This window comes from Sinohyriopsis cumingii, chromosome 16 (genome assembly GCF_028554795.1).
Source record: "Sinohyriopsis cumingii isolate HCF-2022 chromosome 16, ASM2855479v2, whole genome shotgun sequence".
In the NCBI taxonomy this organism is placed as follows: domain Eukaryota; kingdom Metazoa; phylum Mollusca; class Bivalvia; order Unionida; family Unionidae; genus Sinohyriopsis; species Sinohyriopsis cumingii.
The window spans coordinates 53,610,820-53,628,081 of record NC_142976.1 but is presented as its reverse complement, the minus strand read 5'-3'; the positions used below and the strand labels follow the sequence as shown (position 1 = coordinate 53,628,081).

Here is a 17,262-nt window from a genome sequence, read left to right as displayed (position 1 = left end):
TGTTGAATATATTATTTGCTTATATATAGGGTTTATTCTAGAGTGCACATTTAATTTTGAGACATTCATGGTTGTTTCTTAAAGACATCATACAGAAAAGTCAATCAAAGGCACAAGAATGCACTGTATATCTTCAAGCCATACATTTTCTTCTTCATTATATCTGCCCTGTATTCAAAAAATTTACCTTCTACTTTTAGAGGGAAGTAATCCACCACCAAGTTTTCAGATCTTGTAGGGACTGACTGCTTATATTACTGTTTGTTTCTTTTTATCCCTTCACATTTTTAAAAGGTTTTGGGGATATAATGATGCATTCTATCAGTAAGTCCAGTCATCTATCCATCCATATCTCCATCTGTCTATTACAACATCTCTTAAACTGCTCAGAATGGAAGGGATTCATTAAATTTTGTAGTTACATTGTTCCTTTAATGACCATCTAGATGAATGGGATTATTGCCCAAGGTTCATGAGAGGGGGTCAAAGGTCAAATGTATAAACCTTCTTAACATGGCATTTTCAAATACTTTCTGATGAAACATGACATATGCAGCCCCACAGGGTCAGTATCTCTAGGCATTGGTGCAGTGGGGATTAGCTGTAGCGGGTATAAGTTTGGAATATGTAGTGAACAGAGTAAAGATCTGTGATAGCAAACTGTTGTAGTTGGGTCTGCTTTTCTTTCAGGTGTTAACATTTTCAAGTGTTGCGGTGATGGTAAAACATCAACCAGCATAAATATTTGAGTCTTCTTATGAAGCTACAGATGTTCTTTTGGTTTGTTTGGCACTCTGTTTAAAAATATGTACTGGAGTTAAAATTGGTTGCATATTTTATGTTACCCTCCTCCAATAAATGCATGTACAAAATTTTGGTTTAAAAAATTATAAAATGACAGTGTAATTGCAATTTGTGTATGTTTGATCTATGACCCACTCACAGGAATCTCAGGACATGGGCTGTAAATTCATAACATCTTGCAAGATAGTTGCCACATCAGTAAGCTGTGTTCTGTGTTTGGTGAATTTCTATCCAGTATCTTAGAAGGTTGTGGATAAATGGGTGTAGGATATCACAACAAGTAACTAAAATGTTGAGTGAGTCTTCCTGACATGGAATGAAACATAATAATCATTATCATCTCCTAGTTAAAATCTGGAGATAGTCTTTCTGACATAGAGTGAAGCATAATTAACACTATCATCTCCATATTTAAGGTATTACAGCTGCCAGACACCCTTATACCTGAGGAGTACCACATAGTAAAGAACAAGGGGGTCATGGGAATTGAATTTCATGAAGAGTAAGTCAATCTGTGATAACAGGCACTTTCACTCCTTATTTCTCATTACTGTCATTATGTTCTTAAGGCATAGAATGTTGTCCAATCTCAAATCATTACAAACATGTAAAAAAAACTTCTGATTTGGTAATATGTATACAGATAATCATGATGCAGTTATCAGGTGCATATAAATTTTGGGTATTGAACCCAGGGTCTGTCAGAATGTTTTGTTGGGCTACCACATATTGAAATCAGGTAGTTCAGTGGGCTACAAGTCGTCCTTACTTGTCCTATAATTTCAGATAGTTCAGTGGGCTACAAGTTGTCTTTACTTGTCCCATAATTTCAGATAGTTCAGTGGGCTGCAAGTTGTCTTTACTTGTCCCATAATTTCAGATAGTTCAGTGGGCTACATGTTGTCTTTACTTGTCCCATAATTTCAGATAGTTCAGTGGGCTACAAGTTGTCTTGTCCCATAATTTCAGATAGTTCAGTGGGCTACAAGTTGTCTTTACTTGTCCCATACTTTCATTTAGTTCAGTGGGGCTCATTGTTTCATGACTTGTATATTAATTTTGTTTTCAACAAATGCAATATATGAAAATATTTCATCAAGAAGAAAAAAGTATAAATGAGACATAGCAAGGACACTAGAAAGTTATAAAGGTAATATGTTTTACATTTAAGTGTTCTGTTAGGGCTACTGAACAGTATGGGCTACCAGAATATTTTGTCTGGTACCCCAGCAATTGTAAAATTTGTCAGGCCCAGATTATTAGTATTTTTATAACTAAGGAAGGCATCTCTATCGTTTTAATATCTGCTCGTAAATTAATTTTGCAAATACAACCTACATTGTCATTTAACTTAAAAATTCCATGTTACCTTTGAGATGTAAGATTATACAAATTTCTGGGGAGTGGTTACATCAGATTTGTTTTCCAATCATTAGCAAAGAAATTTAAAGTTTATATTCGTGTATCCTAAATGTTGTTACATGAGTAATCAGAGTGGAATTAGAAATGTTGTTAAAAGAGTAACCAAAGTAGATTTATAAACTTTAGTTAAGTGCACAGTATTTTAGCTGTTATATTAGAAGAAAAACATAATATTTCTTGTCAACATATATCAGAAGAAAATGATTTCAAAATTCAGGTATTTTATAGGAGAGAATTAGGCTACAATTTTGTTAATATTTTGTTTCAGTAAATACAGTACTCAGATACAGGACCATGAGAAACACTTAAGTGTCTTTCCTTCCTTGTAAGTATTGTTTTAGCCTCACTTAAGTGTCTTTCCTTCCTTGTAAGTATTGTTTTAGCCTCACTTAAGTGTCTTTCCTTCCTTGTAAGTATTGTTTTTACCTCGTTTAATTGTCTTTCCTTCCTTGTAAGTATTGTTTTTACCCCATTTAAGTGTCTTTCCTTCCTTGTAAGTATTGCTTTTACCCCGTTTACATGTCTTTCCTTCCTTGTAAGTATTGTTTTAGCCTCAATTAAGTGTCTTTCCTTTCTTGTAAGTATTGTTTTAGCCTCAATTAAGTGTCTTTCCTTCCTTGTAAGTATTGTTTTAGCCTCAATTAAGTGTCTTTCCTTCCTTGTAAGTATTGTTTTAGCCTCATTTAAGTGTCTTTCCTTCCTTGTAAGTATTGTTTTAGCCTCATTTAAGTGTCTTTCCTTCCTTGTAAGTATTGTTTTAGCCTCACTTAAGTGTTTTTCCTTCCTTGTAAGTATTGTTTTAGCCTCACTTAAGTGTCTTTCCTTCCTTGTAAGTATTGTTTTAGCCTCACTTAAGTGTCTTTCCTTCCTTGTAAGTATTGTTTTAGCCTCACTTAAGTGTCTTTCCTTCCTTGTAAGTATTGTTTTTGCTTCTTCCTTGTAAGTATTGTTTTTACCCCATTTAAGTGTCTTTCCTTCCTTGTAAGTATTGTTTTTACCCCATTTAAATGTCTTTCCTTCCTTGTAAGTATTGGTTTTACCCCATTTAAGTGTCTTTCCTTCCTTGTAAGTATTGTTTTAGCCTCACTTAAGTGTCTTTCCTTCCTTGTAAGTATTGTTTTTACCTCGTTTAAATGTCTTTCCTTCCTTGTAAGTATTGTTTTTTCCCCATTTAAGTGTCTTTCCTTCCTTGTAAGTATTGTTTTTACCCCGTTTATGTGTCTTTCCTTCCTTGTAAGTATTGTTTTTACCCCATTTAAGTGTCTTTCATTCCATGTAAGTATTGTTTTTACACCATTTAAGTGTCTTTCCTTCCTTGTAAGTATTGGTTTTACCCCATTTAAGTGTATTTCCTTCTTTGTAAGTATTGTTTTAGCCTCACTTAATTGTTTATACATGCATATACATACATATGTACATATGTACATACATACATACATACATACATGCATACATGCATACATGCAATAAATTAATGTATTTGTCTTTAATTTTGCATATGGATTATGAATAATGACAGATAAGAAGTGATGATGATCATTTGAACTGATTCTCTTGTGCATATTCTTGTAACATCTATGAATAAAAAAATCTTTGTTTAAAATATTATAGGCATATAATAATTGTAAGTTTTATGTTTACATGATGTAGGTAAAGTGAAGAGTATTCACAGATTATACAATACAGTGTTATGTATTGGAATATGAATAGTACAATTTATTGTTTTTCTTGAAGTCAGTATAATGGAATTTCTTTTTGATATGATATGTTTAAGTTACATATTTTAACCATATAGACCTTTAGATGCATTTTATTTTTTAAATTTGTTGTGAGACAGGAAGGCAATACTTATATTTATATATGAGAATTAATAACCAATGACAGTATCAGAATAACTTTTGACTGAGAAAATTTAAACATAAATGTAAATAATTACAGAAAACAATTACAGAAAAAAGCAGGACATAAAATAACAGATTATTTAGTATATACGATTCCTGCATTGCTTGTCATGCAGAATTAGTCTTTTATTTATATAATTTCTGTCCAGAAAACCAACAAGTCGTTTTGAGGTAAAGCAACTGAGGAAGACAATGGAGGACATGCTAGAGAGAGCAGGTGTTAATGATGCTGATCTGGAGATCAGAGGGCCAACACAGGTAACTAATTTAGGCAAATATATATATAAAATCAGTTGCATGATCCATGCAAGTCAACAATAGGACAACGGATAAGGTACTCTCTTTGCATGGCACAAGTCCTAGGATAGTGGATAAGTGCTCTCTTTACACTGTACAAGTCCAGGGTTTGCTCATTCCTCTGTCATTTAATAGTGTATACTGATAAAACAAACTCAAAATATTTTAGAATTTTACTGTAATAACTTTATATTCAGTACATGCCTGTATGTAAGTGTATATAAAAAATAATTGTTCACAGGCCTTTGTTGACAAGTATAAATGTGGTTGACAAGCATAATGAGGTTGACAAGTATAAATGTGGTTGACAAGCATAAATGTGGTTGACAAGCATGACAAGCATAAATGTGTTGACAAGCGTAAATGGTAAATCTAAATGGGGCTGTTAAGTGTGAATGTGGTTGATAAGCATAACTGATTGGCATGTGTGTAAATGTGGTTGATTAATGTAAGTGATGCTGGTAAGTGTAACTGTGGTTGATATGCATAGCTGATTGGTAAATGTAAATGTGATTGGTAGATATAAATGTGGTTGATATGTCAATGTTGTTGGTAGGTAGAAATATGGTTGATATGTGTAAATGTTGTTGGTAGGTATAAATGTGGTTGATATGTGTAAATGTGGTTTTTAGGTATAAGTGTGGCTGATATGTGTAAATGTGGTTGATATGTGTAAATGTGGTTGGTAGGTATAAATGTGGTTGATATATGTAAATGTGGTTGGTAGATATAAATGTAGTTGATATGTGTAAATGTGGTTGGTATCTATAAATGTGGTTGATATGGGTAAATGTGGTTGGTAGATATAAATGTGGTTGATATGTGTAAATGTGGTTCGTAGATATAAATGTGGTTGATATATGTAAATGTGGTTGGTAGATATAAATGTGGTTGATATGGGTAAATGTGGTTGGTAGGTATAAATGTGGTTGATATGGGTAGATGTGGTTGGTAGGTATAAATGTGGTTGATATGTGTCATTGTGGTTGGTATGTATAAATGTGATTGGTAGGTATAAATGTGGTTGGTATGGGTAAATGTGGTTGATATGTGTAAATGTGGTTGATATGGGTAAATGTGGTTGGTAGATATAAATGTGGTTGGTATGTATAAATGTGGTTGGTATCTATAAATGTGGTTGATATGGGTAAATGTGGTTGGTAGATATAAATGTGGTTGATATGTGTCATTGTGGTTGGTAGGTATAAATGTGGTTGGTAGGTATAAATGTGGTTGATATGTGTAAATGTGGTTGGTAGATATAAATGTGGTTGGTAGGTATAAATGTGGTTGATATGTGTAAATGTGGTTGGTAGATATAAATGTGGTTGGTAGGTATAAATGTGCTTGGTAGATATAAATGTGGTTGGTAGGTATAAATGTGGTTGGTAGATATAAATGTGGTTGGTAGGTATAAATGTGGTTGGTAGGGATAAATGTGGTTGGTATGTGTCACTGTGGTTGGTATGTATAAATCTGGTTGATATGTGTCAGTGTGGTTGGTATGTATAAATGTGGTTGGTAGGTATAAATGTGGTTGATGTGGTTCATATGTGTAAATGTGGTTGGTAGATATAAATGTTGTTGGTAGATATAAATGTGGTTGGTAGGTATAAATGTGGTTGATATGTGTAAATGTGGTTGGTAGGTATAAATGTGGTTGATATGTGTAAATGTGGTTGGTAGGTATAAATGTGGCTGATATGTATAAATATGGTTGATATATGTAAATGTGGTTGGTAGATATAAATGTGGTTGGTAGATATAAATGTGGTTGGTATGTGTAATTGTGGTTTCTAGATATAAATGTGGTTGGTATGTATAAATGTGGTTGGTAGGTATAAAAGTGGTTGATATGGGTAAATGTGGTTGGTAGATATAAATGTGGTTGGTAGATATCAATGTGGTTGGTAGATATCAATGTGGTTGGTAGGTATAAATGTGGTTGGTAGGTATAAATGTGGTTGATATGTGTAAATGTGGTTGGTAGATATAAATGTTGTTGGTAGATATAAATGTGGTTGGTAGGTATAAATGTCATTGGTATGTGTAAATGTGGTTGGTAGTTATAAATGTGGTTAGTATGTGTCAATGTGGTTGGTATGTATAAATATGGTTGATATGTGTCAATGTGTTTGGTATGTATAAATGTGTTTGGTAGGTATAAATGTGGTTGATATGTGTAAATATGGTTGGTAGATATAAATGTGGTTGATATGGGTAAATGTGGTTGGTAGGTATAAATGTGGTTGATATGTGTCATTGTGGTTGGTATGTATAAATGTGGTTGGTAGGTATAAATGTGCTTGGTAGATATAAATGTGGTTGATATGTGTAAATGTGGTTGGTGGATATAAATGTGGTTGGTTGGTATAAATGTGGTTGATATGTGTAAATGTGGTTGGTAGATATAAATGTGGTTGGTAGGTGTAAATGTGGTTGGTAGGTATAAATGTGGTTGATATGTGTAAATATGGTTGGTAGATATAATGTGGTTGGTAGGTATAAATGTGCTTGGTAGATATAAATGTGCTTGGTAGGTATAAATGTGCTTGGTAGATATAAATGTGGTTGGTAGGTATAAATGTGGTTGGTAGGGATAAATGTGGTTGGTATGTGTCAATGTGGTTGGTATGTATAAATCTGGTTGATATGTGTCAGTGTGGTTGGTATGTATAAATGTGGTTGGTAGGTATAAATGTGGTTGATGTGGTTCATATGTGTAAATGTGGTTGGTAGATATAAATGTGGTTGGTAGATATAAATGTAGTTGATATGTGTAAATGTGGTTGGTAGATATAAATGTGGTTGGTAGATATAAATTTGGTTGGTAGATATAAATGTGGTTGGTAGGTATTAATGTGGTTGGTTGGTATAAATGTGGTTGATATGTGTAAATGTGGTTGGTAGATACAAATGTGTTTGGTAGGTATAAATATAGTTGGTAGGTATAAATGTGGTTGATATGTGTAAATATGGTTGATATGTGTAAATGTGGTTGGTATGTGTAAATGTGGTTGGTAGATATAAATGTGGTTGGAATGTGTAAATGTGGTTGGTAGGTATAAATGTGGTTGATATGTGTCAATGTGGTTGGTATGTATAAATGTGGTTGATATGTGTAAATGTGGTTGGTAGATATAAATGTGGTTGATATGTGTAAATATGGTTGTAATGTGTAAATGTGGTTGGTATGTGTAAATGTGGTTGGTAGATATAAATGTGGTTGGTAGGTATAAATGTGGTTGATATGTGTCAGTGTGATTGGTATGTATAAATGTGGTTGATATGTGTAAATGTGGTTGTTATGTGTAAATGTGGTTGGTAGATATAAATGTGGTTAGTATGTGTAAATGTGGTTGGTAGGTATAAATTGGGTTGATATGTGTCAATGTGGTTGGTATGTATAAATGTGGTTGATATGTGTAAATGCGGTTGGTAGATATAAATGTGGTTGGTATGTGTAAATGTGGTTGGTAGGTATAAATGTGGTTGATATGTATAAATGTGGTTGGTATGTGTGAATGTGGTTGGTAGGTATAAATGTGGTTGATATGTATAAATGTGGTTGGTAGATATAAATGTGGTTGATATGTGTAAATGTTGTTGGTAGGTATAAGTGTGGTTGGTAGGTATAAATATCATCTCAATATCTACTCCAGAAACTTCAAAAAGTTAAAAACACAGCTGCTCAGTTCATGCTTAGAGTACCACGATCAGACCACGCCTCCCTGCTGCTCTGTACCCTATTATGGCTATCCATTCAATCCAGAATCAAACACAAAATTTGTTCTCTTTGCTACGTTTCACTGTCGGACTCTAGTCCAACATACTTATCCGATCTCACCCATGTGTACACACCAGCAAGATACTTACGCTCCTCTTCTGACAGTTGTATACTCATTATTCCCACTATGAAAAAAGTCATATAGACAGCGTTCTTTTTTGCATACCAGGGCCCAGCAGCATGGAATGAATTGCCCACTGAACTTAGACACAAAGACACAGTGATCCCATTCAAGAGTGCTCTCAAAGCTCACTTATTTTGACTGCAAGAACAAACTTAAAGACCAAATAATGTTTCCTACCTTAAATATTCTCAGCGTGTTTTTTATATTTTCTAATTTCATGGTGTTTGTTTTTGTAATCATATCATTATATATGTCTTTTATCTTATAGGTGTTGTCTAATGTTGTAAAGCGCTTAGAGCTTCTAAAGATTAGGCGCTATATATAGTCCTCATTATTATTATTATCATAAATGTAGTTGATATGTGTAAATGTGGTTGGTATGTATAAATGTAGTTGATATGTGTAAATGTGGTTGGTATGTATAAATGTGGTTGATATGTGTAAATGTGGTTGGTATGTATAAATGTAGTTGATATGTGTAAATGTGGTTGGTATGTATAAATGTGGTTGATATGTGTAAATGTGGTTGGTATGTATAAATGTAGTTGATATGTGTAAATGTGGTTGGTATGTATAAATGTGGTTGATATGTGTAAATGTGGTTGGTATGTATAAATGTAGTTGATATGTGTAAATGTGGTTGGTATGTATAAATGTAGTTGATATGTGTAAATGTGGTTGGTATGTATAAATGTAGTTGATATGTGTAAATGTGGTTGGTATGTATAAATGTGGTTGATATGTGTAAATGTGGTTGGTATGTAAAAATGTAGTTGATATGTGTAAATGTGGTTGGTATGTATAAATGTGGTTGATATGTGTAAATGTGGTTGGTATGTATAAATGTGGTTGGTAGGTTAAATATGCTGGTTAAAGTATATCATCAAAAGTTATGAAGTTGAATAGTGATATGTTTAAAGAAGTACAATCAAATTTCACTAGTTTAAAACATAAAGCCTGCAGTTTTTGATATGTGTAAAGTTAATTGATATTTCAAGGGTAATGAAAATGGAGATTTATAAAAAAAATTCAAATTGAAATTTAACACTAGATTTTTCTCTTCACATTTGGCCTTTTAGTTCTAGTTATAAGAATTGAGACAAAGAGTAATCCAGTGGTTTATCAAATAATGTTACTAACATGATAATACATGTCCCATTTGTCAGGTAGTACAGTATGTTGAATATGGTTATTATCTGGTGATGTGTAAGTCATAAGACTTTTACAGTCTTGACTAATGTAAATGCGTTATATGATTATTATCACTGCCATTTTATGTTATGAAACAATTCTCAATGTAGATTTTTATTTTCTCTGCTGGTTTCTACATGGGCCAACCAGTGTATTGCCAAAGTTCAGATCAAACTTTCCAACCTACAAGATAGTGGCAAATTTTTATGGGTGGGTGAGGAGTCTCATAAAGTGTGTTTTAAGGTCCCAAGATGGGGGAGTGGACAGAAAGCAATGTTGTACAATTAAAGTTATCTACTTATACAAAATAACTGGAAATTCAAATAAAATAAAAGAAAATTAAGTGTTTTCTTTTAAGGATTTAATTCACTTTAAAACAGAAAATAGTAAACTTAGCACTGTCCCCTCACACACACACACACACACACACACACACACACATGCGCACACACACACACATGCGCACACACACACACACACATGCACACACACACACACAATTAAAACCACACAGATTATACATTAAAAAATACACAAATGTCATGCCTGCATTGGTTCAAATAGATTGTGTTTCTTTTTTTATTAAGAAATTTCTGGTTAACAAAATGTACAATTTTTCTTCAAATTACTATGTTGCCATACATCTGAGACTTTGTTTTAGCAGAAATAGCAGAGTTGGTTCAGTTCCCCCCCTCCCTCTTAACACTTCACCTTAGCTTTTCTCAGTTAAGTAAACTGTGCAATGGTGGTTGTTAATCTCTGACTTACTGTAATCATGGTGGTGTACATAGCCAAAGAAAGAGATTTGTCACTGGTCCATTTATAATTTCCAGTCAACATTTATTATGGTCAAGGTGGATCTTGGCAATTTTTCCGTTATACCATTCTCATACAGTGTCTCAGTTACAAATGTTCTTATAACATGTATGAGCCTTACACTTAATGTATGAGCCTTACACTTAATGTATGAGCCTTACACTTAATGTATGACCCTTACACTTAATGTATGAGCCTTACACTTAATGTATGAGTCTTACACTTAATGTATGAGCCTTACACTTAATGTACTTATAACATTATGAGCCTTACACTTAATGTATGACCCTTACACTTAATGCATTTATTCTTGTTTTTTTCACAGATGCATAATCTTCTGGAACTCATAAAGAAAGAACAAGACATCTACAATATTATATTTCATGAGCTCATTCGACAGGTAAGCTTATCATAGGATCTTTGCATATAATTTGCATACATAGAAAACATTACTGGATAGATAGATGGATGAATGGATGGATGGGTAAGTAGGTAGGTAGGTTGGTTGGTAGATAGGTAGAGTGTAATTAGGTGTTGAAGACAGACAGAAGATAGATAAACCTTATTCACCTTAAGATAAGTGTAAAACTTTGGTTTAAACTGAAAAATTCAGTGCATACTTAAAATTATGTTTAAATAACCATGATAACAGCATTGTAGGCAATGACAGCCTTGTATGTAATGACAGCCTTGTAGGTAATGACAACCTTGTAGGCAATGACAGCCTTGTAGGTAATGACAACCTTGTAGGTAATGACAGCCTTGTAGGTAATGACAGCCTTGTAGGTAATGGCATCATTGTAGGTAATAACATCCTTGTAGGCAATGACAGCATCTAAAATTAAGTAGTAAAGATAGCTTTAAGAAAGCTTTAGGATACAAATGTGAACAGGTAAAACATATGTGAACATATACGGTATGAGACAGAACAGAAATAATTATATAGTCCTAGATTCTGCTTTGATCTAGAATTGATTTCCCTTTCAAAGATGATAATGAATATATGAATATCAAAAAATAACAGTTACAACCACAACCTTCTTTTACACTTGAAACCAGACTATAGAATCTGCTGTTGTGGCTAGGTTGATCAGTGCAAAATGTAACATTTGCAGGACACTAACTTTATCTGCTTCATGTTTTAGGATGTAAATGTGTAGCAGTTAATGTTTATCTTGATTATTGTAAAAGATGAGGAAAGAAATCAGAAATATTTTGACAATTTCTGTACACTGTGATCACTGAAACTTGCCAATTTCTGTACACTGTGATCACTGAGACTTTGCCAATTTCTGTACACTGTGATCACTGAGACTTGCCAATTTCTCTACACTGATCACTGAGACTACCAATTTCTGTGCACTGTGATCACTGAGATTTTACCAATTTCTGTACTTTGATCACTGAGACTTTACCAATTTCTGTACACTGTGATCACTGAGACATCAGCAATTTCTGTACACTGTGATCACTGAGACTTTGCCAGACATTGCCAATTTCTGTGCACTGTGATCACCGAGACTTTGCCAGATTTTACCAATTTCTGTACCCTGTGATCACTGAGACTTTGCCAATTTCTGTACCCATTGACCACTGAGACTTGGCCAATTTCTGTACACTGTAATCACTGAGACTTTGCCAGACATTGTCAATTTCTGTACACTGTGATCACTGAGATTTTGCCAATTTCTTTATATTGTGATCACAATGTGTTATGTTGAAAATTCAAGATAATTCATATCATTGTTATGCACACATAGGAATGACAGAAATTGTCGTCATCATTGAGGGGTGGGTGGAGAGGTGTATGTGGACTGGTTATCAATACTACTACCTGATATGTACTTTCACCCATTTTACTTTCAGACAAGTGTGGAATGTATTGAGCGAGGTGAACTTCTTGCTGATCTCAGAAAGAAATACAGTGACCTCTTAAACAAAGTCCCTCAACAGATCAAAAGGTAAAATTAATGTTATGTATAAGATTTGATACCTCATTAGGAGGTAAGACAGTTTTGGACAAAAGAGAAACAGAGACTGAATCCTGATAATTATTGGTTATTTACAAATAACCTATTTGAAAAGATTTCTGCATGTGGGAAATTTTATTGAGCTTTCCTTTCCTGTAATTGTGCATGTGTATTACAGAATTGTATGATGCTCAATGTATTGACTGCATTTCAGATGTTTTGTTTTGACGATACCTTTTGCAAGTAAATTGGTGGCCAGTAAAAGCCCAAAGAGAATACTGAAGTCCATCACCTTATAACTTGCATTTGGAAAACAACAGCACTACAAAAGCCCACCACCTTAAAACTTGCATTTGGAAAACAACAGCACTACAAAAGCCCACCACCATAAAACTTGCATTTGGAAAACAACAGCACTACAAAAGCCCACCACTTATAACTTGCATTTGGAAAACAACAGCACTACAGAAGCCCACCACCTTATTACTTGTATTTGGAAAACAACAGCACTACAAAAGCCCACCACCTTATAGCTTGTATTTTGAAAATGCAAATGTCCACCTCCTTATAACTTATATCTAGCAAACAATCTCTCTACAAAAGCCCGCCACCTTATAACTTATATCTAGCAAAAAACCTCTCTACAAAAGCCTGCCACCTTATAACTTATATCTAGCAAACAATCTCTCTACAAAAGTCTGCCACTTTATAACTTATATCTAGCAAACAATCTCTCTACAAAAGCCTGCCACCTTATAACTTGCATTTGGAAAACAACAGCACTGCAAAAGCCCACCACCTTATAACTTGCATTTGGAAAACAACAGCACTACAATAGCCCGCCACCTTATAACTTGTATCTTGAAAATGCAAATGTCCACCACCTTTATAACTTATATCTAGCAAACAATCTCTCTACAAAAGCCTGCCACCTTATAACTTATATCTAGCAAACAATCTCTCTACAAAAGCCTGCCACCTTATAACTTATATCTAGCAAACAATCTCTCTACAAAAGCCCGCCACCTTATAACTTATATCTAGCAAATAATCTCTCTACAAAAGCCTGCCACCTTATAACTTGCATTTGGAAAACAACAGCACACAAAAGCCCACCACCTTATAACTTGCATTTGGAAAACAACAGCACTACAAAAGCCCGCCACCTTATAACTTGTATCTTGAAAATGCAAATGTCCACCACCTTATTACTTATATCTAGCAAACAACCTCTCTACAAAAACCCGCCACCTTATAACTTATATCTAACAAAAAAACCTCTCTACAAAAGACTGCAATCTTACAATTCTCTTTGGAAAACATTTGCTTTTCAAAAGTGCACCACCTTGTAACTTGTATTGGGAAAACCTCTTTTGTTTAATTGTTTATGATTTAGTGTTACTGAAAGCTGATAAGAAATGGTTATGTTTTTAAAATATTAAGTAAACATTGTGGAAAGTTTTATAATCATAATGGTGATAAAATTAGTGATGATGATGATGATGATGACAGAATGATGATGGCATCATAAAATGATGATACTTCTGAAGATTATTTAAAACAATTTATAACATAAGCAATAACAATAAGTATGATGATGATGATGATGATGATGATGATGATAATAATAATGATATAGTAATTATGGTTACAGTGATTACAATTCCAATGATTAGAAAAATTATAGCATTGACAATGATAGTTTTGATGACAAAACTAGCAGCAATGAAGACAATGTTGACAGTAATTACAATAATGATGTTGACAGTAATTACAATAATGATGTTGACAGTAATTACAATAATGATGTTGCTGTTAATTCCATGATGAGAAGCCTGATGATGGTGGTTACAAAACGTATGACACAGACATTGATAGTGGTAAGAAAAACAACAATTATAATGATAATGACTGTAATGACATTGATTATGCAGATGACAACAATGATGGCCATTCTGATGATATAACAAAAATTAGATGATGGTCAATGATAACAATAATGATAATGATGATATTTTGCAGTTTACATGAGGAGGTGATGGCGCAGAGAGCCCTGGACAGAAGGCTTACAGAGGAACTAATGAGATTCAAGTCAACCATCAGTATTCTCACCAGGTAAGAAATATCTTATTTACTTTGTGTGTACTATCCAGCCTTGAACAAATCGGTCTCTATACTGTGTCTGCTACCCAGCCTTGAACAAATCGGTCTCTATACTGTGTCTACTACCCAGCCTTGAACACATAGGTCTCTATACTGTGTGTACTACCCAGCCTTGAACACATAGGTCTCTTTAAAGTGTGTACTACCCAGCCATGAACACATAGGTCTCTATACTGTATGTAATACCCAGCCTTGAACACATAGGTCTCTATACCTTGTGTACTACCCAGCCTTGAACACATAGGTCTCTATACTGTGTGTACTACCCAGCCTTGAACACATAGGTCTCTATACTGTATGTAATACCCAGCCTTGAACACATAAGTCTCTATACTGTGTGTACTACCCAGCCTTGAACACATATGTCTCTATACTGTGTGTACTACCCAGCCTTGAACACATAGGTCTCTATACTGTGTGTACTACCCAGCCTTGAACACATAGGTCTCTATACTGTGTGTACTACCCAGCCTTGAACACATAGGTCTCTATACTGTGTGTACTACCCAGCCTTGAACACATAGGTCTCTATACTGTGTGTACTACCCAGCCTTGAACACTTAGGTCTCTGTACTGTATGTAATACCCAGCCTTGAACACATAGGTCTCTATACTGTGTGTACTACCCAGCCTTGAACACATAGGTATCTATACTGTGTGTACTACCCAGCCTTGAACACATAGGTCTCTATACTGTGTGTACTGCCCAACCTTGAACACATAGGTCTCTATACTGTGTACCTCAGCTTGGAACCTAAGTCTTTATAGTGTGTATAGCAAGCTGGGACACACAAGACCTAGGTCTTTATACTATGTACCTACCAGCAAACACATGTAACCTAGGTCTTTATTCTGCGCACCAAGCTGTAAATATATGAGAGCCAGATCTTAATACTGTTCCGTCAGCTGTAAATATATGAGAGCCATATCTTTGTACTGTGCATACAGCTGTAAGCATGAGAGCTAGATCTTTATACTGTGCATTCAGCTGTAAGCATGAGAGCTACATCTTTATACTGTGCATTCAGCTGTAGGCATGAGAGCTAGATCTTTATACTGTGCATTCAGCTGTAACCATGAGTCAGATCTTAATACTGTGCAGTCAGCTGCAAACATGAGAGCCATATCTTTATACTGTGCATTCAGCTGTAAACATATGAGAGCCAGACCTTTATACTGTGCATTCAGTTGTAAATATATGAGAGCCATATCTTTATACTGTGCATACAGCTGTAAGCATGAGAGCTAGATCTTTATACTGTGCATTCAGCTGTAAGCATGAGAGCTACATCTTTATACTGTGCATTCAGCTGTAAGCATGAGAGCTAGATCTTTATACTGTACATTCAGCTGTAACCATGAGTCAGATCTTAATACTGTGCAGTCAGCTGCAAACATGAGAGCCATATCTTTATACTGTGCATTCAGCTGTAAACATATGAGAGCCAGATCTTTATACTGTGCATTCAGCTGTAAACATTAGAGCTAGATCTATATATTGTGCATTCAGATGTAAGCATGAGAGCCAGATCTTTTTAATGTGCATTCAGCTGTAAGCATTAGAGCCAGATCTTCATACTGTGCATTCAGCTGTAAGCATGAGAGCCAGATCTTCATAATGTGCATTCAGCTGTAAACATATGAGAGCCAGATCTTTATACTGTGCATTCAGCTGTAAGCATGAGAGCCAGATCTTTATACTGTGCAGTCAGCTGTCAACATATGAGAGCCAGATCTTTATACTGTGCAGTCAGCTGTCAACATATGATAGCCAGATCTTTATACTGTGCATTCAGCTGTAAGCATGAGAGCTAGATCTTTATATTTTGCATTCAGCTGTAAGCATGAGAGCCAGATCTTTATAATGTGCATTCAGCTGAGAGCATGATAGCCAGATCTGTGTACTATGCAGTCAGCTGTAAGCATGAGAGCCAGATCTTTATAATGTGCATTCAGCTGAGAGCATGATAGCCAGATCTGTATACTATGCAGTCAGCTGTAAGCATGAGAGCCATGTCTTTATACTATGCAGTCAGCTGTAAGCATGAGAGCCAGATCTTTATACTGTGCATTCAGCAGTAAGCATGGGAGCTAGATCTTTATACTGTGCATTTAGCTGTAAACATATGAGAGTCAGATCTTTATACTGTGCATTCAGCTGTAAACATATGAGAGACAGGTCTTTATACTGTGCATTTAGCTGTAAGCATGAGAGCTAGATCTTTATACTGTGCATTCAGCTGTAAACATATGAGAGACAGGTCTTTATACTGTGCATTTAGCTGTAAGCATGACAGCCTGATCTTTCTACTGTGCATTCAGCTGTAAGCATGAGAGCCAGAATTTTTATACTGTGCACCCAGCTGTAACCGCAGTAGAACCAGATTTTTATACTGTTGAGCCAGTTGTAATCACAGCTGAGCCAGATATATATATATATATATATATATATATATATATATATATATATATATACTGGCTACCATAGCAACAATAAAGCAGCATCCATATCAAGTGTTACAGAGCTGTGTAGTTTTTCAAGGACTACTATTTCATGGTGTACACTTTAGTTTGAAAAGTAATAACTTTGGCAAACATTAAAACACATATTCTTCAGTTTCATCAAATTTGTGGAGACAAAATGCTTTCACAAAGAATAGGAATTTATTGTTTATGAACTAGCTTTTCAGAGATTTTGAAAATATTGCTACTTAGGTATGCAAATCATCACTAAAATTAGGTTAGTTGCTAAAAATGAATTCATTATGATGGAGAGGAAATCTCCTA

At 34.6% G+C, this 17,262-nt stretch overlaps 1 protein-coding gene across 10 annotated transcripts in view; it reads left to right on the top strand.

Moving 5' to 3' along the window:
* Positions 1–17,262, top strand: part of LOC149780429 (axonemal dynein light chain domain-containing protein 1-like) — a 99,148-nt gene that overhangs the window by 11,790 nt on the left and 70,096 nt on the right. For all 10 annotated transcript variants that reach the window (XR_016415088.1, XM_089937361.1, XM_089937364.1 and 7 more), the window contains exons 6-11: positions 1,221–1,306; positions 2,495–2,551; positions 4,277–4,385; positions 10,668–10,742; positions 12,209–12,303; positions 14,335–14,427. Coding sequence is in view for 9 of the 10 variants with exons in the window: in XM_089937361.1 (XP_089793487.1) it covers positions 1,221–1,306; positions 2,495–2,551; positions 4,277–4,385; positions 10,668–10,742; positions 12,209–12,303; positions 14,335–14,427 (515 nt within the window). In the remaining variant the exon portion in view is untranslated. The remainder of the gene's footprint in view (positions 1–1,220; positions 1,307–2,494; positions 2,552–4,276; positions 4,386–10,667; positions 10,743–12,208; positions 12,304–14,334; positions 14,428–17,262) is intronic.